This window comes from Gopherus flavomarginatus, chromosome 6 (assembly GCF_025201925.1).
Source record: "Gopherus flavomarginatus isolate rGopFla2 chromosome 6, rGopFla2.mat.asm, whole genome shotgun sequence".
NCBI lineage: Eukaryota > Metazoa > Chordata > Testudines > Testudinidae > Gopherus > Gopherus flavomarginatus.
In genome coordinates, this window is record NC_066622.1 from 140581640 (window position 1) to 140608693 (window position 27054).

General features: G+C 51.9%; 2 protein-coding genes across 2 annotated transcripts in view; both read left to right on the top strand.

Moving 5' to 3' along the window:
- The window catches only part of TCTN3 (tectonic family member 3), a gene marked incomplete at its 5' end in the record, with an annotated part of 100548 nt that extends 98910 nt beyond the window's left edge, over positions 1 to 1638 (top strand). The window contains one exon of the mRNA XM_050960784.1: positions 495 to 1638. Within this exon, the coding sequence (XP_050816741.1) occupies positions 495 to 716 (222 nt within the window). The remainder of the gene's footprint in view (positions 1 to 494) is intronic.
- Positions 1 to 27054, top strand: part of ABCC2 (ATP binding cassette subfamily C member 2) — a 529482-nt gene that overhangs the window by 378232 nt on the left and 124196 nt on the right. The window lies entirely within an intron of this gene.

Consider the following 27054-nt stretch of genomic DNA (forward strand, 5'->3'; position numbering starts at 1 on the left):
ACATCAGGCAGCACAGGGTTCATGTGTGACCCCAATGGACAAGGCAATAAAAAAAAAGTCTGGTTCTGCATGTATGAGGTGCATGTGCACCCTACAGTGGGAACCACACTGACAAAAACATCTAGGAGAACAACAGCTACTGCAGGGTAAGTAACTATTCTTCTCCTACACTGCTCTGTAAAGTGTCCCATTTCTTTATTCTGAAGGGGGAAGGGAAAGGGACATACCCACACATGGAAGTACTACATTTCTCTTATAGCTCACCGAAACACTTCCCTGTGATATGCCTGACCACAGTGTCAGAGTTCTTTTCACTTTGAAAATATGATCAATCTGCAGAAGATGGTAATAATAGCTGGTGGAGACTGCTTGCTATTTGGAGCCGCACCAGTTGTTTTGGGCAGCCATTATCTTTGCAGAAACATGCCCTAGGTTGGAAGATGCATCTGTGGCTCTAGGAATGCTAAACTGTTGGTGTTTTCCTTTTCTTGCAGTCCCTCAACATGAGCATGGTGCCTTTGACAACCGTTGTTTCCTTCACTGACATGACAGAATGGCCAGAGCCTCCACGTAGCCAGCCCGGCACCTACTGGAAACTTCCATTTGACTTCTTTTTCCCCTTCAAGGTTGCATCGAATGGGGGGATAAGCTGTCAAGGAGACCTGGCTGGTGCTTTCCTGATGTCTCTCACATTCTGCAGCATTCTCAGTTTCTGAAGAGAGTCAAGTCTGGTGCTCTGCTCCTCATGGCAACATTTATGCCCAGGTAGTACCAGAGAACTCTCGCCATCCTGCTGTATCCTGGTGTCATATCTGGTGCCTGTTCCTCACCTGGGTGAGACAATATGAGAGAGACAGTAACCTAAATGATTCCTCTTTGTTCTTATGAACAGCAAAGGTGTTTATCTGACAGTTAAAAAAAGCAGATGTTTCAGGAAATCCTGTTGGTGTAATGGTACAGTCAGAATATGATGCAGACCAAAGACTCTTCTATTCTGTTCAGGTTCTCACCCTGTGCCTATCATCATGCTATCCCTGTTCCTTCCTGTAGTGCATTGTGACCTTATTAACATCTGTCACCTGTGATTCTTCCATGTCTGCAACCTCTTTATGCAGATTTGTGAAGGTCAACCCAGCGTTGCTCATGGGGGATGGGAGGACAGAAGGAGCAGTCTTTGTGTGGAACAAAGAGGAGCGAGGGAATGAAAAGGAACTTTCTTTATTCTGTCCCCTACAAGAAGGAAAAGTCCCTTCCAATCTGAGTGATATGGGGAGAAGTGCGGCTTTCATTTCTAGTTTCCCTCCCTATTGGCAGGGAGTCTGGAGCTCACTTGTTCAGCTCCCTGTTACAGAAGAGCATCATCTTTCCATGTGGAATTGTAATTTGTACATTTTAAATCTGATATAATTGATCCAGCGATAGTTTCTGTATGAAACCATCGGTGCCCTTGTGACTAGCTGTAGAATGTATGCCTTTGTTAGGGGACCTGAATTACTATTCAGTGATTGATACTATAATGACCTATCTGCTAGTCTCCTTTGGCCCATTTTAAATAAGCTGGCCTTGTGCATCTGTGTCAATCTTTATCTCTTACTTTTTTATTAATCTCTTCAAATAAAATTGTCACCTGAACATGCATTACTTTATTAACATGTTTTTATTTGCAAGATGGATATGCAAGACACAAGGAATTATGGAGGTTCTGTCCTTTGGGATTACTGTCCTGGGAATTTTATGCCCAAGTGCTTTGACAGCTCTCCTTTCCACCCTCACAGCCCTTCCGTCATGCATACAGGCTCAATGCCACTCTCCCCACCTGTGGTGGTTTAGGATTCTCTAAAAGTGGGCAGTACTACTGCTCCAGGTCCAAGCAGAAGCTACACTGGCAGTGACCGCCATCGTGAATGTTGGATGATGTATAAGAGATGAGTCATTGTGAGTAGTCAGAGTTGGAGATTAAAGTTAATTATTTTAGAAAAGGTTTGCAATTTATTATGAGACTGCAGTCTCATGCAACACCTAGGCTTTGACTCTGGCCTCCTGTGGCTCAGTGACATTTCATAGATTTCAGGGCCAGAAAAGACCTCTAGATCTTGGGATAAATGAAGGGGGGTAGCTTCCTTTTATGGACACCCAGCCAGCCACTTAGCTATAAAATCCCTCTTGGTAGCTGTTCTCTACTTGCTTTACCTGTAAAGGGCTAAAAAGCCCATAGGTAGAAGAAAGGGAGTGGACACCTACCAAAAGAGTCAACGGAAGGGCTAGAACTTTTTTAAATTGGGAAAAAACTTCCCTTTGTCTGTCTGTCATTCTCCAGAGAGAAGGTATAGAGCAGAGGCAGGGCTGGGACTATGCTGTAAGAGCTTTGAGCCAGGTATGGAAAACCATCAAATCATACCTAGGAATTGCTTATCTGAAACCCCAGATATGTAAGTAAATCAGGGAATGTCTAGGAAGATGCGATTAGGGTTATTTCTTGTTGTCTTGTGGACTCCTCTGTGCTAACTCCAGGTGCTTTTGTTTTGCTTGTAACCGTTAAACTGGACCTCAAGAAAATCATTCTTGATGCTTAATTATTATATTTGCTTTTTTTAAATCTAGCAGTAGCCTAAATTCCAGATGTATTTTCTTTCTTTTTGTTTTTAATAAAATTTACCTTTATGAACAGGATTGGTTTTTTTGTGTTCTAAGAGGTTAGTGCAGGGGTTGGCAACCTTTCAGAAGTGCTGTGCCGAGTCTTCATTTATTCAGTCTAATTTAAGGTTCCACGTGCCATTAATACATTTTAACATTTTTAGAAGGTCTCTTTCTATAAGTCTATAATATATAACTAAACTATTGTTGTATGTAAAGTAAATAAGGTCTTTAAAATGTTTAAGAACCTTCATTTAAAATTAAATTAAAATGCAGAGCCTCCCAGACCAGTGGCCAGGACCCGGGCAGTGTGAGTGCCACTGAAAATCAGCAAGTGTGCCGCCTTCGGCACACATGCCATAGGTTGCCTACCCCGGGGTTAGTGCATATGTTGTTTAATTTGCTGGTGGCAGCAGCTGATTTCCTTTGTTTTCTTTCTCAGCTTTTCCCCAGAGGGGGTGTGAAAGGGCTTGAGGGTACCCCACAAGAAGGAATTCCCAAGATTCCCAAGTGCTCCTTCCTGGGCTCTCAAAAGCGGTGGGGAGCGGGGGGTTGCACTTGGGTGGTGGCAGCATCTACCCATCCAAGGGGAGAGAAAAGCTGTAACCTTGGGAGTTTAATACCAGCCTGGAGTAGCCTGTATTAAATTTTTTAGAATCCTTGCAGGCCCCCACCTTCTGCACTCAAAGTGCCAGAGTGGGGAATCAGCCTTGACAGATCTATTCAAGGTGTGGCCAAACTGCAGCTTGCGAGCTGCATTCAGCTTTTTTACAGTTAAAGTGGGGCTCACGAGCTGAAGCCCCGAGCCCTGATGCCTCCTGTGGGGCAGAAGCCAAGAGCCCCGACGCCACCCCCAGGCTAAAATCTCGAGACCCCCCCCACACACACCTGGTAGGCAGAGAATTGGGGAGTGGGCAAGAAATACTTCAAAAGATTTTAAGCCCTGAGCAACCTTGAGAGTGAGGCCGATAGAAAGAGAAGCTCTCACATGTGCATTATATCAGGAAATTGCATCATTCTGTTTTCAAATGTTGTGCTGTGCGGCCCTCGTATGCTCACAATCTCCCTGCATTGCACAGAATACAGGCTGTATTTACTGTTCACAAATCTCATTTGAATAGTTTTAGATTTAAGTGTTAACTATATGTTAATTTTGTGGATGACAATGATATCTTCAAATTGTAAGAAATGCAAGCGCGAAGAAGAAAACTGAAATTTTAAGCCAGAATGGGAGGAAGATTTTGCATTCACTGTTAAAGGTGGCAAACCCCTATGCCTTAACTGCAATGCATTGCTCACTCACTACAAAGCGAGCAACTTGAAACATCACTATGGAATGAATCACAATAACTTTTCATCTAAATACCCTCCTGAATTAGAATTAAGGATAAACAAGCATTAAAATCATGCCTAAACACTCAACAGACACTACTCTTGGCGTTCAGTAAGGAAGCTGACAATGAGCGAAGCTAGTTTTGTTATGTCATGGAATATCTCTCGTGCTAAATGTCCACATTGTGATGGAGAATTTGTTAAGAAGAATGTTGCAGAAGTGGTTGCAATTTTAGATCCAAGTAACACAAAACTAATAAAGCGAATTCCAATTTTGTGCCATACCGCAGAGAGGTGTATCTCCCAGATCAGTGATGATGTTGCAAGCAAGATGCAAAACAATCTAAAGAATTCTCTAGCATTCAGCTTAGCTCTCAATGAATCTACAGATGTACAAGATAAACCACAACTAGTGATATTTGTTCCCTATGTTTTCACTGATGTAATTGAAAGAAGAAATGTTGGACTGTAGCACGGTGTGCACTCACCGCCACTGCACCTCCTCCCGGTCATCTGGGAATTAGCTCATCCCAGCCTCGGAGCGCCTCCTGCTGACTGGTGTCTCCCTACCGGTATCTGCTTCCTGGTCAATCTCCACCACTTGTAGTACTTCTGACCCCACATCCCTCACCGGCCGTGGTGCACTTGGGGTCCTCCCCCTCCCTGGGGAACCTCAATCCCCAAAACCCACCTTGCCTCAGTGACCCACTGCCAGTCTTTATCTAGCCTCTTCCCTCAGGGGCAAATTGCAGTCTGAAATGGCCAGTCATCATTGGCCACGGGGTTGGATCCGCTGCCTTGTCCGTCCCTGGCTGCCTCCCCACAGCCCTAGTACCTCCTCCAGCCCTGAAAGCAAGGCATCTGCCTGGGGGTTTGCCAGGCTGGAGTGCCCCCAGCTCCTCCTGCCCTTCCCCAGCACTGCACTGCCCAGGATACCCTTTTTCTCTATCAGGCAGCCAGATTCATCTCTCTCCAAGGCTGGAGAGAGACTGACTATCCCTTCTGGTCTGCTCCCGTTTATCCTGGTTTGGCCAGCTCTGATTGGCTGTCTCACAGCTTCTCTGATTGGCTCTCAGCCTCAGCCCCCTCCAAGGGCTGGCTTTTAACCCTTTCTGAGATGGAAGGAGGGTGACTGCCCTGCTACATGGACTTAGTGGTGCTAAAAGAAATAACCCACGATGTTGATGTAAAGAATGCACTTGACAAGCATTGACAAATGCTGATGTACCACTGGATAAACTTGTCAGTGTTGCAACGGATGGAGCACCTGCAATGCTTGGGGGAAAAGTAGGCCTTATCAGACTCTTGAAAAGTGATCCCAAATTTCCAGAATTTCTTCCTCTTCATTGCGTAATCCATTATGAAGATCTCACAGGCAGATACTTCAACTCTGAAATGTTACAAAAATGGTCCTAGAAATTTTCAATTTCATCTGCTCAAACGGGAAGACTCATTGACACTCAAAAATTTCATCGAAGAGCTGGAGCTTGAAGACAAACCTAGTAACATCTCTTTCTACTGTATTGTGAGGTGGTTATAAACCAGCAGTGTCTTAAATAGGTTTGTGGAACTGTTGGAGTCTATCAGTGCTTCCCTTGAAGAGAAAGAAAAGTCTTATCCACAATTGGAAGATGAGCAATGGATGCAGGGTCTGATGTTTTTCACTGATATTATGTAGCATCTGCAAACTCTCAATTAAGCTCTCCAAAGGAAGGAGAAGATTATTTCTGTCCTTATTCAGACAGTCTGCAGCTTCCAGAATAAGTTAAAACTTCTGAAAAGGAACATAAGGCCAAGAGACTTCAATGACACTCCCTATCTCAAAAGTAGGGCAAACACATTCCCTGAAATGGAAGTAGATCACAAACTCGAGGAATACAAAGGTAAATTGCAAAGATTGCTTAATGAATTTCAGGTCAGGTTTGAAGACTTGCAGAAGTTGAGATCCTGCTTTGCCTTTCTTGTAAACTGTGATGTGATCAACAAGAGCTGTCCAATTCCCAAAACTGTGCTTACGGAAATATCTACTGTAGAAGTGGAACTACTGGAATGCCAGGAGGACTAGGCTCTAAAGATAATGCATAAATCACAATCTACAATTGTGAAATGCTGAGGGGGATTAGAGAAGCTATTAATATAAAAAACTCAACAACAATGGGGGATTTCAGCTAGCCCCGTATTGACTGGGTACATGTCACCTCAGGACAGGATGCTGAGATAAAGTTTCTTGATACCTTAAATGACTGCGTCTTGGAGCAGCTAGTCCTGGAACCCACCAGAGGAGAGGCAATTCTTGATTTAGTCCTAAGTGGAGCACAGGATCTGGTCCAAGAAGTGAATATAGCTGGACCGCTTGGTAATAGTGACCAAAATATAATTAAATTTAACATCCCTGTGGTAAGGAACACACCAAAGCAGCTCAACATTGTAGCATTTAATTTCAGAAAAGGAAACTACAGAAAAATGAGGAAGTTAGTGAAACAGAACTTAAAAGGTACAGCGCAAAAAGTGAAATCCCTGCAAGCTGAATGGAAAATTTTTAAAGACATCATAATAGAGGCTCAACTTAAATGTGTATCCCAAATTCAAAAACATTGTAAGAGAACCAAAATAGTGCTACTGTGGCTAAACAACAAAGTAAAAGAAGCAGTGAGAGGCAAAAAGGCATCTATTTTTATCTCAAGGTTTCCTACATGCCATTCTCATGAGTAAATGAGAAATGAGAGCTCAGTAGAACTGCCATTAAGTGAATACATAATTGGTTAGATGACTGCAAACAGAGTAACTATTAATGGAAAGATGTCAGATTGGAAGGAGGTGTCAGTTGGCTGTTACACAGGGATTTGCTCGGGGTCCAGTGTTATTTAACATCTTTATTAATTACCTGGATGCAGGAATAGAGAGCATACTGATCAAGTTTGTAGATGACAAAAAGTGGGGGAAGGAGTTGCAAACAAACACTAAAATTCAAAGAGTTCTTGATAAATTGGAGAACTGGGCTACAGACAACAAAATGAAATTCAACAAAGACAATGTAAGGTGCTACTCTGAAGAAAGGAAAAAACCAAATGCAGAAATACAGAATGGGGGATAACTGGCTTGGCAGCAGCTCTGCTCAGAAGGATCTGGGAGTTGTGATGGATCACAACCTCAACATGAGTCAACAATGCAATGCTGTTGCAAAGAAAGCAAATCCAATTTTGGGTTGCATGAACAGAGGCATAGTATGCAAGTCATGGGAGGTGATAGTACTGCTCTACTCAGTGCTGGTTAGGCCTCAGCTATAGTACTGTGTCCAATTTTAGTCACTGCTGTGTAGAAATGATGTAGAGAAGCTGGAAAGGATCCAGAAGTGAGCAGCAAAGATGATCAAAGGGATGGAATGCAAGCCATATGAGCAAAGGCTGAAGGAACTGGGTATGTTTAGTTTGGAAAAGAGGAGGTTAAGGGGGGAATAAGATTGCTGTCTTCAAATACTTGAAAGGCTGCCATAAAAAGATGGAGAAAAATTGTTCTCTCTTGCCACAGAGAGCAAGACAAGAGGCAATGGGTTCAAACTACAGCATAGCAGATTTAGATTAAATCTCAGGAAAAACTTCCTAACTGTAAGAACAGTATGAAACTGGAACAAACTGCCTACGGAGGTCATAGAATCTCCTACACTGGAGGCTTTCAGAAAGAGGCTGAATAGCCATCTGTCTTGGGTGCTTTAAACACAACAAATCCTGCATCTTGGGAGGGGGTTGGACTAGATGATCCTTGCGGTTCCTTCTAACCCTGTGGTTCTATGATTCTAGGAATAGGTAGTGTGACAGACCCAGGCCAGTGGGGTGCAGGAGTCTGGTAGAGGGCAAATATACTGGTCCCATTGGCATCCAGCGGGGGTGGGCGGGCAAAGCCCGCCCACTTCTAAAGGGCCTCCCCCCAGCCTAAGGGGAGGACCCACAGGTCTGGGACACCAAATAATTACGGGGGACAACTAATGAAAAAAACAGGATCGGGAGTGAGGTCATAGGGCTAAACGAAGGGAACCCGATGGGGACACCGAGCAGAGAACCCCGGACAACGCCCACTGCTCCTCGAAGGCGTCAAGGGAGCCAGTGGACGCCGCCCAGAGGAACTCTGCCCGGATGCGTGAGCAGACGGAGGAACGGAAATAGGCCCTACAGTCGCAGGAAATCCCGTCGGCCAACCTCCTCTCCCTGGTGTTGTAGATGGTCAGTCTGGCCAGGGCCAAGAGGAGGTTGAGAAGGAGATCCCGCGACTTCGTGGGGCCACGGATGGGGAGCGTGTAGATAAAAAGGTGAGGGGAAAAGTGCAACCAAAAACGCAGGAAAATATTCAGGAGGAGCCGGAACAGGGGCTGCAACCTGGCGCACTCCAAATAAACGTGCGCCAAGGTCTCCTTCTCACCACAGAAAGGGCAGGTGCTAGGGACAGATGTGAACCGCGCCAAGTACACGCCCGTGCTCACGGCTCCGTGAAGGAGCCGCCAACTGATATCCCCGGCGGGCCTCGGGACCAGGGCAGAGTACAAGCTGGCCCACCGGGGCTCCTCACCCTCGAGAGGCGGCAGGAGGTCCCGCCATTTGGTATCGGGTCGGGACGCGAGGGTGAGGTAGTGAAGGGTATGGAGCACGAGCGAGTACAGATGTTTCCGTGGCGCGGTCTGGAACAAAACCGGCTGCAGATCATGCAGCCGGCTGGCAGTGAAAGGGTGAGGGGGCCGATCGGGTCCACGGGGCAGGGGCCCGATAAAAATGTCCACGGGGCCTGGGGTGGAGGGTGGGCGGGGCGTGCCCTCTCGCAGGACCTGGTCGAGGTAAGCCCGAGCAGCGGGCAGTAGAGCGGCCTTCACCTCCTGAAGTACGTGCTGGGGAGTACGAGGTCTGGAGAGCCCCATGCGCTGAGCGAGCGTCAGGGGATCCAGCCAGTCTCCCCGGTCGTAGTCCAGGAGGTCTCCGACCCTGGTGACTCCCGCCGAGACCAACCTCTGGCACACCGTGCGGGACTCCGCCACCTGCACACGAAGCTGGGGATTGTGTAGCAGGGGCTCCGCGAGGAGGTCAACCCCCACGGTGGCCGCCATGGACCTGGTCGTTGAAAAGAGCTTCCAGGTCCGGAGGAGGTCTTGGTAGAAGACCGGCAGCCCGGAGAGGTCTCACGGAAGACCTCTCGGATGGAGGTAAAAGAGCTGCCAGTCGTATCGGAGCCCTCGGAAGCGGCGGAGGAAGGCGTGCGCCAATACGCTCCACGCCGGACTACCCGCACCAAACAGGAGCCTCTGCAGGGCCTGGAGGCGGAAGACATGGACCTGAGCGCGTAAGCACTTCAGGCCCTGCCCCCCCTCCTCCAGGGGCAGGTGGAGGACCCCTGCAGAGACCCAGTGCGTCCCCGGCCAAAAGAACTCCAGAATCACCGTCCGGAGGTTGGCCAGGAAACCCGGGGCCGGGACCAGGGTGTTGAGTCGGTACCAGAGCATGGACAGGACCAGTTGATTAAGCACCAGTGCCCTCCCCCGAAGGGAGAGGCACCGGAGTAGTCCTGTCCATTTCCGGAGCCGCTCCGTCACCCTGCCCTGCAAATCCTGCCAGTTCTCCGGCGGAGACGGATGCGTGGCAGAAAGGTAAACGCCGAGATAGAGCAGCGGACCCGCGCTCCACCGGATGGCCTGAAGCGCAGGTGGGAGGGAGCTCGCCTGCCACCCGTCCCCGACCACCAGGCCAGAGCTCTTGACCCAGTTGACCCGGGCGGAGGAGGCCGCCGAGTACACAGCCTGGCAAGCCTCCACCCGCGCCAAGTCGCCCGGGTCCTGGACCACGAGGAGCACATCGTCAGCGTATGCCGACAGGACCAGCCGCAGCCCCAGCTCCTGAAGCACCAACCCCGTCAACCTCTTGCGGAGGAGACAGAGGAAGGGCTCGATCGCCAGAGCGTACAGCTGGCCCGAGAGGGGGCACCCCTGCCGCACTCCCCGCCCGAAGCTGACCGGCTCGGTCAGGGTCCAGTTGAGCCTGACCAGACACTCCGCAGAAGTGTACAGCACCTGCAGAAAACCCACAAACAGGGGTCCGAAGCCGAACGCTCGCAGAGTGCCCAGGAGATACCCATGATCCATCCGGTCGAACGCCTTCTCCTGATCCAGGGACAGGAGGGCGAACGACAGACCATCCCTACACCCCAATTCCAGAAGGTCCCGGACCAGATACAAGTTATCAAAGATGGCGCGGCCCGGGACGGTGTAGGTCTGGTCTGGATGGACCACGTCCGCCAGCACGGACCCTAGCCGCATCGAGATGGCCTTCGCAACAATTTTGTAGTCCGTGCTGAGGAGCGAGACGGGACGCCAATTCCGTAAGTCGCGGAGGTCCCCCCTCTTCGGCAATAAGGCCAGCACGGCTCGCCTGCACGAGAGAGGGAGGACCCCGCTATGCAAAGCCTCGGCCCAGACAGTGACCAGGTCTGGGCCGAGGACGTCCCAGAACACGCGGTAGAACTCCACGGTCAGCCCGTCCAAGCCCGGAGATTTATTGGTGGGCATGTGACGGAGGGCCTCCGAGAACTCGGCCAGAGTGAGAGGCAGCTCTAGCCGGTCCCGGTTGCCCGTGCTGACCGTCGGGAGCCCGTCCCAGAGCACTCTGCAAGCGTTAGGATCGGTCGGATCCGGGGAGAAAAGAGTGGCGTAGAAGGCCCTGGCCCTCTGGCACATCTCCGCCGGATCCGTGAGGGGGGTGCTGTCCTCCGCCAGGAGGCAGGTGACGTGCTTCTTGGCCCCCCTCCTTTTCTCCAGGGCGTAGAAGAAGCGGGAGCCGCGATCCATCTCCCGAAGGAGGTGGATGCGGGATCGAACAAAAGCACCCCGGGCCCGATGGACTTCAAGGGCCCGGAGCTCCTCCCGCTTCTCCCGGCACGCTCCGCAGAGGGATGGATCCGCGGGGTTGACGGCCAGACGCCTCTCCAGCTCCAAGACCTCCCGCTCCAACTGCCCTATCGCCGCATCCCTCCATCGGCTGGCACCCCGAGTGTAGTCACGGCAGAAGAGCCGGGCGCGCACCTTCCCCAGATCCCACCACCGCCGCGCTGAGGAAAAGGCACGCCTCTGCCCTCGCCAGGCCAGCCAGAACTCCCGGAAGGACGCCACGAAGCCCGCATCCTCCAGCAAACTATTATTAAAGTGCCAATAGGCCGGCCCCAGCCTCTCCGCGCAGAGAGAGGCCGTCACGGTGGCAAGGTGGTGATCCGAAAAGGGGGCCGGCCGAACGCTGGAGGAGTGGGCCCGTGAAAGGTGGAAACGTGACAGGTAAATACGGTCCAGCCGGGAGTGGCACGACCGATGGGCCTCCACCCGGATGAAGGTAAACGTCGAGACGTCGTCTGGGTGGTGGTCGCGCCAGACGTCCACCAGGGAGTGGCGGTCGACAATCTCCCGGAGGACGTCCGCAGCTGCCGGGCACTGCTCGGTCCCAGAGCGGTCCCGTTCCTCGAGGGTGGTGTTAAAATCCCCTCCCAGGACCAGGCACTCACGAGGGTCCAGGGAGCCGAGGAAGGCGGATGCCTGCTGATAAAAACGTAGCCTCTCTGGGGCCGATGTCGGGGCGTAAACGTTGACGAGATGAACCACAAGCCCCTCCATGCGGACCCGGAGGTGCAGCAGGCGACCCGGCACAGCCTCGGCGACCCCTAGCACCTCGTGCCGTAGGTCGGGGGAGAACAGGGTCGCCACTCCAGCCGCGCAGACAGAGAAGTGGCTAAAGTAGGCCCCATCCCCCCACTCCAGCCGCCAGCTAGCTTCAGCGGCCGGATCCGTATGGGTCTCCTGCAGGAAAACCACAGAGTACCCCCCCTCCCGGAGGAAGGAGAGCACCTGGCTCCTGCGGAGACCCATCCTACAGCCTCGGGTGTTTAAGGTGGCAAGGATGATCGGCGCCATGAGGAGGGCTGGGGGGGATCCTCGCTGGCAGACACGCCCACGGCCTCCGGCAGGCCGCGCAGCAATCCGTGACCAACCCCGAAGGTGAGTAAGGAGTCACGGAAGACACGGACCCGCCGGTAGGCCGCGGCGGCCTGCTTCCCGGTCCTCCTACCCTCCCCCATGAGGGCCCTCACGGCCCGGAGGACCTGATGGAAATCCCCCCACCGCTGGAGCGCAAGATGGACTTTGTTCCGGGAGCCACGGACGTCCTCAAGGAACTCCCGCAGCTCCTCCCTCAGCGCATGGGGGGGTGGGGTCACTGATCGATGACTGGCCCCAAGTGGGGCCCCCGTCACAGCCCCGTGGCCCACCAAGGCGGGTAGGCAGGGGGCAGATCCCCAACGTGGCAGCAGATGGACCGACGCCACACGACCCGCCCCGCTCCCAGATTCAGGAAGGGGCGGTGGAAGGAGAACAGCAGCCCTTGGGGGGTCGGGACAGGAAAGAACTAGTGAACCCGCTCCCTGGGAGGTATTGCCAGGGGCGGCACTGGCATCACAGGAAGTGGGCGGGACAAGGACAGAGCCAACAGGAGTAGGGCGGGGATCAGGGAGAGAATCCGGGAAGGAGGTAGAGGCAGGATCCGGAGCCTCCATAGGTGAGACGCCAGAAGGTGGCTCCTCCTGGCCAGGCTCAAGGATCTGGGAAGTGGGCAGGGGACCCCTAACGATGCCGGGCTCAGCCACTGTGGCACGTGCGGCAGCCTCGGCATCCAGAGAGAGATGGTGGTCAATGGGGTCCCCGCTGAGGAAGGAGGGCGGGTCCTCCACACCCAAGAGGGACACCCCCTGGGAAGCGGGTCTCGGCAGCGGGGCACTGGCCGTCGCCCCAAGGGGCTCGGCAGCTGCCAACAGAGTGCCACCCGCAGCCGAGTCGAGGGAAGATTCCAGGGGACCCTCAGAGGTGGGAGCAGAAACAGCGGGTAGGGGAAGGGAACCCAGGGACAGGGGGGACGTAGTGAGGTCGCCCAGATCGAGGCCCGCTGGCAGAGGGTCGTCCTCCCCCTGCGTGACCGGGGTCAAACCCAGGGCCTCGATTTCTGCGTAGATGGGAGGGAGATCACAGGCCACCACCCCAGGGCCCTCCTCGCCAGCACCCGAGGCGATACCCACCGCGGCGCTCTCAGAGGCGCCAAGTGGGAAGGGGGCGAGAGAGGCTCCCTCGGGGGCATCCACGGGAAGGGACCCCGGAGGAGGGGCGGTGTCACCTTCCGATGCTGCCACGGCATCCCCAGCCGGCACCACAAACTGGGAGTCATCAGGGGACAAGGCGGAAGACTCGACATCGGCGCCCCCCTTCCTGCTCTTCCGGGGGGCCTCCAAATCCGAAGGATGTAAAGAAACTCGAGCCTTCCGCTTGCCCCGCTTCCCCTGCACTAAGGACCAGCCCTCCATGGCATCATCCGGGGGCTGGCTAACAGGGGTCGGCTCGGGGGGCAAGGGCAATGGCTCAGGGACTCGAGGAGGCAGTGGTGGGACAGCAGAAACCGGGGAGGATTCCCCCTGGGACGAGCCCTCTCCCACGGCCGGCGGTAGCCCCGCCACACCCTCCTCCACAGAGGTGGACCGAGAAGGAGGAGGAGGGGCAGCTTCCGGTGCCGGGCAGCTAGAGGAACCGGCGATGACAGGGCCGGCGCCTTGCCGGGGCTCGGGGGTCCCGGACCCTCCTCCGTGCTGGGCCAAGGGACAGTCCCTCCGGACGTGCCCCATCGCCCGGCAGAGGTAGCACCGGGCCTCCCCCGTTGAGTAATGCACCCGGTAGTGGGCTCCCTGGTAAGGGACCAGAAAGGACCCCTCGAGCGCCTCTCCGCCACGCGCCGCCGGCGGCAGTTGAAGCTGCACTTGCCGGCGGAACGAGAGAACATGACGGAGGGCGGGGTCCTTGCAGCCCAAGGGGAGAGGGCTGATGACAGAGATGGGGCGTCCCAGGGCAGAAAGGGCGGGCAGCAGGGCAGCATTGGGCAGGAAAGGAGGGACGGAGGTCAAGATCAAGCGGACCCCCAGGTCTTCTAAAGGCTCCAGGGGGACGAACACGCCCCCCACCGCCAGGCCCGTCTCTACCGCCTCCTGGGCGGCAGCCTCCGATGCCAGGAAGAAGACCACCTTCCCGTACATTTTGGAGGCCGCCACGATGGCCGTGGGCCCCACTACCCTGGCCAACGCCCGCACGTAGGTCTCCACGTGGGGCGAGGCGGGCACCAGGAGGCAACGGACGCCGTGCTTCCTGGTCAAAGAGGGAAAGGGGCCCCGGCCGCTGTAGATGTTGGCGGAAGCAGTGGGCGGAGGAGCAGCGGCAGGTGGGGGGGCCGCCGCCACCTGGGCGTACGCCCTGGGGGCCGGGGGAGGGACACCTGCAGAGCTGGTGGAGGGAATAGCGGGGAGGGACGCCGCAGCCGGTAGCGGGGCTGCAGCAGCGGGGGCAGTCTCCGCCATGGAGGGCCTGGCCTTTCTAGCGGGGCCCTTACCCTTCTTCCCAACCCTTCTTCCCACCCCGACCCTTCCCACCGGCTGGGGAGGCTCCCCCCGAATCAGAAGGGGCGAGAGACGTGGCAGCAACGGAGGTTTCCCCAGTACTCGCCGCCGCCGGTGCCCCAGCAGGGGCGGTGGTAGGTGGATTGGCAGCGGCGTTCGAGGTAGCGGCTTGGGCAGTGGACACGGGGGCAGGTGGAGGAGGGGCAGTGGGAGCATCGCGAGGGGTCTCCCCCGCCGCGTCCCCCGCCATAACGAGAGCGGGGAGGGGGACAAACAGCGAGGGGAGGGGAAGGAGAGGAGGCGGCCACCCTTCCCCGCTAGGCTGCAGGCAGGGGAGGAGGGCGCCAGAAGGGGAAGGCTAAAGGGGCGTAGGGAGCAACCAAGGACTACGGGTGGGATTGGTGCAGGGCACCAACACAGAGGGGGGTTCCGGCTCCTCCAGTTGCACTAGGGGAGCGGGGGGGCAACGGTAGATGGGGGAGTGCAGTGAACAAGAGAAAACCAAATGGGGAAGGGCACAAGCGCCTGAGAGGGGGCGTGGGCGCATGAGGGGGAACCGATCAGGGCTGGGGGAACACAGGGTGAGGGGAAAGGGCGAGCTGAGATTGGGGTAGAGGGACCACGGGGACAGCTACAGGGCTGGGGCAGAACTATCAGGCAGCAGAGGGAAATAGGTGGGGTGGACAAATGTGGCAAATGGGAGGGGGTCAGTCCAGTATGAGGGGGGAGGTGGTGCACCCACAGGCACTTGTGCCAAAAAGTCAATGGTTGGCTGCTGCTGCTGCAGGCCCAAATGGTGGAAGTGGGCGTGGTGAGCCAGGCGAGCAGCTCAGACCCAGAGGCAGGAGTCCAAAGCAGAAGGAAGACAGCCAGCAGGGGTGGTGGAGGGGGCAACGATGGTGGTGGGGGCGAAGGGGGACACGGATGGACTGGGGGCAGGCTCCACGCCACACCCCCGGTGCCCCAGCAGACACAGTCCAAACCCCCACCACAAGAGCACAGTTTGAAAAAGACTCAGTCCAGAAAAGCCCCCTCCACAGTGGTCTTCATACTGTCTCCAGCAGCGGGTGGTCCACTTCTCCTTCCTCTCCTCCTCCGGGCACCAACAGCTCCCCAGCAACAGCCACAGTAGCCCTAGCAGCTCCAGGTGGTGGTGGTCTGGCGTCCAGGCAGGAGGGACCCCGCTCAGAGGGTGGTGTCCTCAGCAACAAGAGCTGGGGTCCCTCACTCCCCTCCTCTCTGGGAAGCAGGCCAGCAGCCCCCCACAAAGGGGCTGTAGGTGGAATAACAGCAGTAACTGAGGTGGGCGGGGAACCACCAGCTAGCCAGCAAACAGACAGCAGAGAGAGGGGTAGGTGGTGGTGTCAAGCCCAGCCAGGGAAGCAGCAGGAGCAGGAACAGCAGCAGAAACAGCAACAGCGAGGGCCCAGCGCCCAGCAGGAGCAGCAACAGCAGCAACAGCAGCCCTCTCCCTCCTTCCTCTACAGCAGAGTGGTAGAAGGAAGAGTCAGTACTGGCCCTAGGAGAAGCAGGCTTCTGTTCTCTGAGGGACCAGAGCAGGCTCTGCACTACAGTAGTCAGGAACTTGCTAGAACCAATTAAGGCAGACAGGCTGATTAGAACACCTGCAGCCAATCAAGGCAGGCTAATCAGGGCACCTGGGTTTTAAAAGGAGCTCTCCCCAGTCAGATGGGGAGGAGCTAGAGGAAAGGAAGTGTGTGTGAGGAGCTGGGAGCAAGAGACATAAGGAGCTGAGACTGAGAGGGTGTGCTGCTGGAGGGCTAAGGAGTACAAGCGTTATCAGACACCAGGAGGAAAGTCCTGTGGTGAGGATAAAAAAGGTGTTTGGAGGAGGCCTTGGGGAAGTAGCCCAGGGAGGCATAGCTGTCACACAGCTGTTACAAGAGGCACTATAGACAGCTGCAAATCCATAGGGACCTGGGCTGGAACCTGGAGTAGAGGGTGGGCCCAGGTTCCCCCCAAACCTCCCAACTCCTGATCAGACACAGGAGGAGCTGATCCAGACTGTGGGGGAGATCACTGAGGTGAGCAAATCTGCCAATAAGTGCAGGACCCACCAAGGTAGAGGAGGAACTTTGTCACAGTAGGTAACCCCTGTTTGCTATGCCTGACCTAAACCTGAGTTTTGCCTTAGCAAAGAGCAGGTGATAGACTTTGTCCTATAATGCTCATGCACTCTGTTCTCAAAGTGTTCTGTGGCATCTGCGTGGGTAGAATGCTAGTATTTGTGTTATTCGGGTGCTGGAGTAGTGCTCAAAGAAGGAAGAGTTAAGGTTGTGTTGTGGAGGTGGCAGGTACCTTAACTTTGTATTTCCTGGTTTTTCAGATGTTTAAGTTTAACCAATCTGCACATTCTGGAAGGCCAGTAGGCGCTGCTGTGAAACCTTAACTCTGTTAAAGTTTTTGGACGTTTAATTTCCTTGCGTAAAAAATATTCTCAGCACCCTATTTACCAGAGCCCAGTTCTCCCTGCTCCACTGCCTCTGGTTCACTGGCAGTGATTACTGGCTGCATGTTAGTTCCTTCACTGCTTCTATATCATCTCCTCATTCCTTGCCTAGCCAGCACAGCCTGGTTCTGTCCCCAGCCGTCCTCTTCACATTGAGGCAGGCGTCAGCCTTTAAGAGACCTTTTGATTGAGGAACAGGAGAGGGAGCAGGGACCAGCATGGAGTCAGTATGGACACTTTTTGAAAGCAGGGACAGACACAGAGTGAGGGCATGAGAGGAAGGATGGGCCAATGCTTAGGACCTGTGACCCCTGGGTTCAAATTCCTCCTTTCTGTCAGACTTCTTGTGTGACTTTGGGCAAGTCACTTTAGGCCCAGAAACTCAAAGGCACCAGTTAGGGACCTAAATATCTTTGAGGATGTGGGCCTTCATCTCTCCTTGTCTCAGTTCCTGTCTGTAAAAAATGGGAATACTAGCCCAACCCTGCCTTGCAGGGGTGCTGAGAATTAATACATTGAAGATTGTGAGGTGCTCAGAGACTGTGGGGACACACATAGGCTTCGCATAATTCAATTTGGGGATTTTTTCCTAAATTTGATGATTACTATCAATGTTTGTAAGATTTTTTTTTTCTATTTTTATGTTTGTGATTGCTGGAAACTACCCCTTCCCCCTTAAAGTTAGGCTTAGGGCAGTGCTGACAGGGGAGCTGCAGAGGGTCCTGGCTCAGCCAAGGGGCCCAAGACACTGGCGTGCGAGGAGCAGGGTGAATGGCACGGATGAACAGTTCCTATCTGGGGTCAGCTCCACCTCCCCTCACTGGTGACTGAAGGTATGGGGCTGTGACCCTGCGGCCACAGAGGGCTCTCTGCATGGTTGCAGGACTGGTGACACCCAATCCCTGCAGGCACAAGTTGGGGGGAAGCTGTGTCCCTGGCAGGCCAGGAGCAGGAGAAGCAGACCCTGGCCAGGGGACAGGCCACCTTGCTGCTGAATGGATCTGTCCTAGGCAGGAGCCATATGCAGTGGGGTGGCCTCTGCTGTGGCCAGGGGCCTCTCCTTCTCATGGGAGTGAGAGGGCAGGGCTATGACAGCAGAGCTGGTGACTCCTGATCCCTACAGGTGCAAGGGGAAGGCTGCTCTCTCACTAAATGTTTCCAATAGATATGTTTTTTGACAGTTTCAGCAGGTCTGCAGAAACTAATGTTTGCTGACAAATATTGATATAAATCAAATCTGGCCAAGCCTACGTAAGTATCTATTGAGGTTTTGGGCAGACAAAACTGAAGCCCTCCCAACAGTCCCCACTGCAAAGCTCTGACTCCCTCCTTTCTACCTGAGTCTTCACTGCACTGTTCCAACACCTCCCACTCCCTGCTCTGACCGCCATTTTTTCCCAAATGGTCAGAATCACCTACCACAGCTCCAATGCCTCCAACGTTCCTTCAACCATGCCCATTGTTCCAATACATCCCTACACACATCTGCTACTTTAAGCCTCTCACCCAGGGCCAGCGCAACCATTTAGGCAACCTAGGCAGTCGCCTAGGGCACTAGGATTTGGGGGGTGGCATTTTCTTCTGCAGCGGCTGTGGTGGCCGGATCTTCGGCCGCCCCGGTCACCGCCAGCATTTAGGTGGAGGGAGCTGGGGCTGGGGAGCGCGAGGAGGGCTGCCTGCAGTAAGTGGGGGGGCGGGGCGACACACAGGGGAACTCCCTGCCCCAGCTCACCCCTGCCCCGCCTCCTTCGTGAGCACACCGTGGCTGCTTCACTTCTCCCGCCTCACAGGCTTTCGGTGCCTAAGCTGATTGGCGCTGCAAGCCTGGGAGGTGGGAGAAGGGAAGCGGCGATGGCGTGCTCAGGGAGGAGGAGAAGCAGGGGTGAGCTGGGGTGAGGAGTGGCCTCAGGGTGGGGGGTGGGGAGCTGCCGCAGGGGGAGTGCCTCAGGGTGGGGGGGGGACTGCCGCAGGGGGCTGAGGGTGGGGGCTCGGGGATGGGGGAGGGCGCAAGGTGGAAGTTTCTCTTAGGGCGCAAAATATCGTTGCACCGGCCCTGCTCTCACTCCCGCACTGGCTGCCCCCTCTTCCTTACCACACCATGTCCCTCATGAGCTTGGAGGAGCCATGAGAAGATGGTTGGGCTGTGGAGACTGTATGTATTAGCTGGCGGTAGGTGGGAGCGGAGGAGTGGAGTTGGAAAGCCCTTACCCCAGATCTGGGCCTAGTGTACACAGAAGGGGCTGTACACATTCCGCTACAACATAAAATACTCAGAAGGGTGTGAAGTGGCCCATTCATCTCAATGTGGTGATCTCAGCTGAATTAAAACCCCCCTTTGGAAAGTCCTTGTGAGCCTAATATGCACGAAACATGTCCATTTTCAACTTCTCATCCCAGTCTTAGCACTGCATAGCTAAACATACTTGTTCTCAGCTTCCCAACCAGAGGGGCAAGGATTCCCCAGAAGTCAGCTTGCATGGGGCTGTGAGTACAGGAAGAGGGGCTCAGACCTCCCTAAAGGAGCAAGGCCCCCCAGGTTCCAGCACCCATATAGGATGATAGATGGTGGGGCTCAGAGGCTCTGCATCCCTAATCTCCCTGTACTCCCCTTGCCATTTACTCACGTCCCCCTTCCAGTATCCTACCCCCTTCCCTTTCCTTGCCACCCAACCCCACTTATCCCCATTGCCCCAGCCCCAAACTCCTCTCCTGTTGACCCCACCACTTCTCTGCCTCCTAATCTCTCCTCACCTTCCTGCACTTTTTCAGCTCTCAGCACTGCTCCCCCTCGCACATGCACTCCCGCTCACTGCTTTGCCCCCCACATTCCTAGATACACACCAAAAAGGTTATAATTTTAAAAAGTTATGAGTACCTCCTGCTGTGGGCTGTGTACCAGGAATGCCTTGACCTGAAACACACTCAGGTCCATTGTTCAGGAAACATGATTATATTCTTTTTTTCATTCCCCCTATAATTAGTCAATGCTAATTTCTGTAATCAGTGCTGGTTCTCTCCTATAATAATCCCTCAGGTGCAAAAGTAGCAATATGCCCAGCAGGCATTCTCTCATATCTATGCAGAATATGTGTAATTTGTTATCTTTCTGAAAATAATTAGAGCCCCCTTCTAAATTAGCATGGCACATTTTCCCCCTCTCTCCTTCCCAAAAAACTGACAGAGGTGGCTATTAGCAACATGCCTAGAGACCATTCTTATTGAATTTACAGTGTGTGGATCTAGCTCCAGTTCAATGACCACAGCATGTCCCTTTGAACCACCAAATTACTGTGACTAAAGAAAGGGCTGGTGCAAGGATAGTTCACGCCCTAGGTGAAACTTCCACCTTGTGCCCCCCCTCCAGCCCCCTGTGAGGGGGCTGTGTGGGCCCCCAGGCCTCCACAAGGAGGCTGGTCCCAGGCCTCAGTGGGGGACAGGGGGCTAGCTACTTCCTGCGGAAAGTGGAGTGACCCGACCCCAGCCTGCTCTGCCCCCCAGGCTTAGGGGGAGGGGGGAGGGGGGAACTGCCACCCAGCACTCGCCGACACATGGCTGGGAGCCAGGGGAGCAGAGCAGGCTGGGGCCGGGTCACTCCACTTACCATGCGGTGAGTTCAGTGTCAGGCCTGGCTGCAGTCTTCAGGGGAGCGGGGATGGGGTGGAGCAGGCATGGAGGCCATGGGGAAGAGCCGGGGAGCTCCCCCTGCAGCAACTCCCACCCCTGTGGCAGCTCCCCGCCCCCCCGTGGCAGCTCCCAGCTCTGCAGCAGCTCCCCGCCCCTCCTCTGCCTGGGGAGCCCCCCCGCAGCAGCTCCCAGCCCTGCAGCAGCTCCCAGCCCCCCCTCTGCCTGGGTAGCCCCCCCCACGGCAGCTCCCAGCCCTGTGGTGTGCCCCTGCAGCAGCTCCCCGTCCCCCCCACTCTGCTCAGGCAGCCCCCCCCAGCAGCTGCTCACCTCCGCTCCGCCTTCTCCCACCTCCCAGGCTTGCAGTGCCAATCAGCTGTTTGGCATGGCAGGCCTGGGAGGGGAGGAGAATTAGAGCAGAGGTGGCATGCTCAGGGGAGAAGGCGGAGGGAGGTGAGCTGGGGTGGGGAGTGGTTCCCCTGCATGCCCTCACCCGTTACATGTTGCGGGCAGCCCTCCCTGCGCCCCCTGCCCCAACTCACCTCCACTCTACTGCCTCCCCTGAGCGCACTTTTTGGCGCCCCCAACCACTTGGCGCCCTAGGTGGTCACCTAGTTGGCCTAGTGGTTGCACCGGCCCTGACTATAGACTGCCTAGAAACCCTCTTACCTAGCCTTGCTGCATATGTGAAATCCAGTCTCTTTCGCATGTGAGTATTTGGCAGATCTAGACAGCTAAACTCTTCCTGTAATAACATTTTCAATGTTGCTTCCCAAAGGAGCATTGAGTACCATGTACTGGGTGAGATAAATGTCAAGTGACTGAGATCAGTTGGGGGATGATCAGAGATAGTTTGAACCCCAGGTGTGTGCACAAAATGTTATAAGAACCTGTTTGTTTTGTAAAATGCTGTTTTTTTTTTTTTCCAGGGGCTGTATCCCAACCCCTTAGAATCATAGAAATGTAGGACTGGAATGGACCTCAAGAGGTTATCTAGTCCAGCCCCATGTCTTGAGTCAGGATTCAGTATTATCTAGCCCAGTGGTTCTCAAACTTCTGCATTGGTGACCCCTTTCACACAGCAAGTCTCTGAATGTGACCCCCCCCTTATAAATTAAAAACACATTTTAAAAAATATTTAACACTATTATAAATGCTGGAGGCAAAGCGGGGTTTGGTGATGGAGGCTGACAGCTTGCAACCCCCATGTAATAACCGTGCAACCCCCTGAGGCGTCATGACCCCCAGTTTGAGAACCCCTAATCTAGCCCATCTGTGATAGGTATTTGTCTAACCTATTCTTAAAAACTGCCAATGACAGAGATTCTACAGCCTCCCTAAGGTAATTTGTTCCAGTGCTTAACTACACTTACCGTTTTTCCTATATGTCTAACCTACATCTCCCTTGCTACATAACTTCTTGTCCTGTCTCAGTGTTAAGGAGAACAATTTATCATCTTTGTAACAACCTTTTACATACATGAAGACTGTTATTATATCTCCCCTCGGTCTTCCCTTTTCCAGACTAAACAAACCCGTTTTTTCAATCTTTCCTTATAGGTCATGTTTTCTAGACCTTTAACCATTTTTATTGCTCTTCTTTGGACTTTTTCCAATTTGTCCACATCATTCCCAAAGTGTGGTGTCCAAAACTGGACACAATACTCCCGTTGAGGCCATACTGGTGCTGTGTAGAGTGGAATAATTACTTCTTATGTCTTGCTCTCAACACTCCTTCTAATATATCCCAGAATATTGTTTGCTTTTTTTGCAACAGTATTACATTGTTTACTTGTATTTAGCTTGTGATCCACTATAATCCAAGATTCTTTCCTGCACTACTCCTTCATAGGCAGTCATTTCCCATTTTGTATTTGTGAAATTGATTATTCCTTTCTAAGTGCAGTACTTCGAAATTGATTATTCCTTTTCTAAGTGTAGTACTTTGCATTTGTCCTTACTGAATTTTATCCTATTTATTTCAGGCCATTTCTCCTTAGGCCATTTCTCCAGTTCATGAAGATCATTTTGAATTCAAATCCTGTCCCCCAAAGCGCTTGCAACCCCACGCAGCTTGGTATCATCCACAGACTGTATAAGTGTACTCTCTATGCTATTATCCGAATCATTTATGAAGATATTGGATAGAACCAGACCCACTCAATATGTCCTTCCAGATTGATTGTGAACCATTGATAGCTAGTCTCTGATTTTCCAACCAGTGCTGCATCCACCTTATAGTCTATGCTATATTTCCCTTGTTTGCTTATGAGAAGGACATGTGAGACAGTATCAAAAGCCTTTCTAAAGTCCAGATATATCACTCCAACTTCTTTCACCCTCTTCACAAGGCTTGTTACTCTGTCAAATAAGGGTGTTAGGTTGGTTTGGCATGATTTGTTATTGACAAATTCATGTTGATTGTTCCTTATAACCCTATTATCTTTAAGGTGCTTGCAAATTTATTTTCTAATCATTTGTTCCCATATCTTTCCAGGTACCAAAGTTAAACTGACTGGACTATAAGTTCCTGGGTTCTCCTTATTCCCCTGTTTATATTTCCCCTTTTCCAGTCCTCGGGGATCTCTCCCGTACTCCATGAGTTCTCAAAGATAATTGCTAATTGCTCAGAGATCTTTTCAGTCAGTTGCTTAAGTATTCTAGGATGTAATCTGTCAAGCCCTGATGACTAGAGGACATCTTGTTTGTCTAAGTATTTCTTAACTTGCTCTTTCCCTATTTTAGCCTCAGATCCTGCCCCATTGACACTGATGTTCACTGTGTTAGTCGGCCAATCTCTGCTAACCTTTTTTGATGAAAACTGAAACAAAAAGACATTTAATACTTTGGTCATTGTTGCATTTTCTGCTTTTGTCTTTCGCTCCTTATTGAGTAAGGGGCCTACTCTGTCCTTGGTCAGTCGCTTGCTTCTAATGTATTTGTAAAATGTTTTCTTGTTACCCTTTTAGTTCCTAGTTTACTAGTTTAATCTTATTTTGTGTCTTGGCCTTTTTAATTTTGTCTCTACATGCTTGTGTGTGTTTTTTTTTTTTAATATTCATCCATCATAATTTGACCTAGTGTCCACTCTTTTTTTTTTTTTTTAAGTTTCAGGTCACTGAAGATCTCCTGGTTAAGCCAGTGTGATCTAGTGAGGGGTGTGTTTTTTTTAGTGGCTCCCACGATGGAAGAAAGCAAAAGGGACAGGATAGGCTGGATCTCACAAGATTTCCAGCCCTTACAGGACTTTCAGGATTGGCTTAAGATGTTGTGGGATTTGGTATGTGATTTGGAGCCATGATAAGAGCCATTTGTTCAGGACTTCCTATTTGCTGGTTTCCAGCAGTCAGCCCTCATTCTCTTATTTAGGTAGCTGTTGGCTATGCTAGTTGCCACTTTGGGACTGAGAAGGAATTTTTACCCATATCACCAGATTGGCCAAGGCTGGTTGGGTTTTTTTCACCCTCCTCACAGTGAAACCTAGGGACTGGGTTTTGGGCAACCAGAGGGTTGGAATTCTTCCCTTCCCAGAGGAAACAGTTTGGACCTTTGTGAGAGTCCTTTAGTTGTTGCAACATTTGGCAGGTGGTCAGTGCAGGAACTCACTGATTTAGGCTCCAGATCCAAAAAGGTATCATAAGGGGCATCCCGAGGGCATCTCCTTATGAGCTGGGAGCATAGGATCTAACCCCCTTGGGGAAAATGTGAACCAGGGCTGGGGCACTATGCCAGGGGGACCACCTCACCAATGTGCTTGATAGCGGTGCTGACTGGGGGTCAAGGCCCCTTCTCACCTCATCCTCTGAAAGGGGGAGTGTCATGGTATAATTCCCCACTCTGAACCTTAGCGTCCAAAATATGGGGTACCAGCATGAATTCCTCTAAGCTCAATTACCAGCTTAGTACTTGTAGCACTGCCACCAACCAGGAATTCCAGTGCCTGGTACACTCTGGTCCCCCCCAGACCCTCTGGATCTCAACACAAGGAAAGTAAACCCTTTCCCTCACCGTTGCCTCTCCCAGGCTTCCCCTCCCTGGGTTACCCTGGAAGATCACTGTGATTAAAACTCCTTGAATCTTAAAACAGAGAGGAAAATGCACCTTCCTGCCTCCTTCTTTCCCCCTCCCAGATTCTCCCTGAGAGAGAAAGTAATCCTAACACAGAGAGAAATTAGCCTCTCTCCCCCTTCTCTCCTTTCTCCCCACCAATTCCCTGGTGAATCCAGACTCAGTCCCCTGGGGTCTCACCAGAATAAAAAAACAATCAGGTTCTTAAACAAGAAAAGCTTTTAATTAAAGAGAGAAACAGTGAAAATTATCTTTGTAAATTTAAAAAATGGAATATGTTACAGGGTCTTTCAGCTATAGATACTGGGAATACCCTCACAGCCTAAGTATTCAAGTACAAATTTAAATCCTTCCAGCCAAATACACATTTGCAAACAAAGAAAACAACCATAAGCCTAACTCGCTTTATCTACCTAGTACTCACTAGTCTGAACTTATAAGAGCCTGTATCAGAGAGATTGGAGAGAAACCTGGTTGCACGTCTGGTCCCTCTGAAACCCCAGAGTGAACAACCACCAAAATCTAACAGCACACACAACTTCCCTCCCTCAAGATTTGAAAGTATCCTGTCCTCTGGTCAGGTGACAGCCAGGCTCACTGTTGTTGTTAACCCTTTCCAGGCAAAGAGATATGAAGCACTTTTGTTCTATTAACTCTTACTTATCTGTTTATGACAGGGAGGGATGCTAGCAGGCAAAGTGCAGTGCCCAGAGATCCCTCCATTTGTGATGATTGGCTCCCTGTGCGATGGGCACTCCAAGAATTGGCAAAGTATCAATGGGGTTTAAGTGACTGTGCTGGGCTGTCCCTAATGGGAATTTAGGATGTAATTTGACTAAAAGAGTTGCAGCCTGGTGTGATGGGTTCGGTCACAGAGACCCCCTTGAGACTGTCACTTGATGTGCTGGAATGACATCTGAGCCCATTTTCCCTGCCAGTTTCGGACTCCAGAACCCCACCTTGTTGAGCCAGACACACTAGTCTGCTGCAACACAGACCTGGGTCTGGTCCATGCCCCCAAAGCTGCAGACTTTGACCAAAAACTGCTCAGCAAGTCACCTATCTCTGGCACCCAGCTCTCAATGGGATCCAAACCCCAAATGAATCCGTTTTACTCTGTATAAAGCTTATGCATAGTAAACTCATAAATTGTCCACCCTCTATAACACTGATAGAGAGATATGCACAGCTGTTTGCTCCCCCAGGTATTAATCACTTACTTTGGGTTTATTAATAAACAGAAGTGATTTTATTGAGTATAAAAGCAGAATTTAAGTAGTTGCAAGTAATAACAGACAGAACAAAGTAAGTCACTAAACAAAATAAAGCAAAAACACATAAATCTAAGCCTGATACATTAAGAAACTGATTACAGGTAATATCTCACCCTCAAAGATGTTCCAATAAGCTTCTTTCACAGATTAGACTCCTTCCTAATCTGAGCCCAATCCTTTCCCCTTGTACAGTCCCTGTTAGCAAACATTTTAGGTGGAAACTAGGGGTTTCTTATGACTGGCAGCCCCCTTTGTTCTGTTCCACCCCCTTTTATAGCTTTGGCACAAGGCAGGAATCTTTTGTCTCTCTAGGTCCCCACCCCTCCTTCTAAATGGAAAAGCACCAGGTTAAAAATGGATTTCAGTATCAGATGACATGGTCACATGTCCTGTGAGACCCCAAGCCTCCATTCTTCCTGGGCTGGCTCACAGGAACACAGGAAGGCTGCGAGTAAATAGAGCCATTACACCCAATTGTCCTAGTCAATGGGAGCCATCAAGATTCTAAACCACCATTAATGGCCCACAATTTGCATACTTACAATAGGACCCCAGAGTTATACTTCATATTTTTAGCTTCAGATACAAGAATGATACATGCATACAAATAAAATGAACACTTTTAGTAGATTATAAGCTTTGTAACAATACTTTACAAGAGACCTTTTGCAGAAAGCATATTTCATTTGCATCATACTCATAAGCATATTTCCATAAAACATTATGGAGTGCAATGTCACACCTGGTTAAAACACATACCACATGTCCTTGCTGCCTTCTGTGCAGTGAGCACACCAGTTTCAAACACACTTTACTCTTGTGCCCTTAATGTTTCTTTAAAAAACTGCTAACTCTTCGGAACTCTTTTTTCCCTTGGACTTGCTTCCCAAGGGATCTTACCTACCAATTCTGAGTTTGCTAAAGCCTTCCGTTTTGAGATCCATTGTCTTTATTCTGCTGTTTTCCATCCTACTATGATTTAGGATATGTCTACACTACCAGCGGGCAGTGATCAATCCAGCAGGGATCAATTTATCGCATCTAGGCTAGATACTCCAGCTCGGTGAGAGGCGCAGGCAGAGTCGACAGGGGAGTGGCAGCAGTCGACTCACCACGATAAATACACCACTGTAAGTCAATCTAAGTACGTTGACTTCACGTAGCTGAAGTTGTGTAACCTAGATCAATCCCCCTCCACCCCCCCAGTGTAGA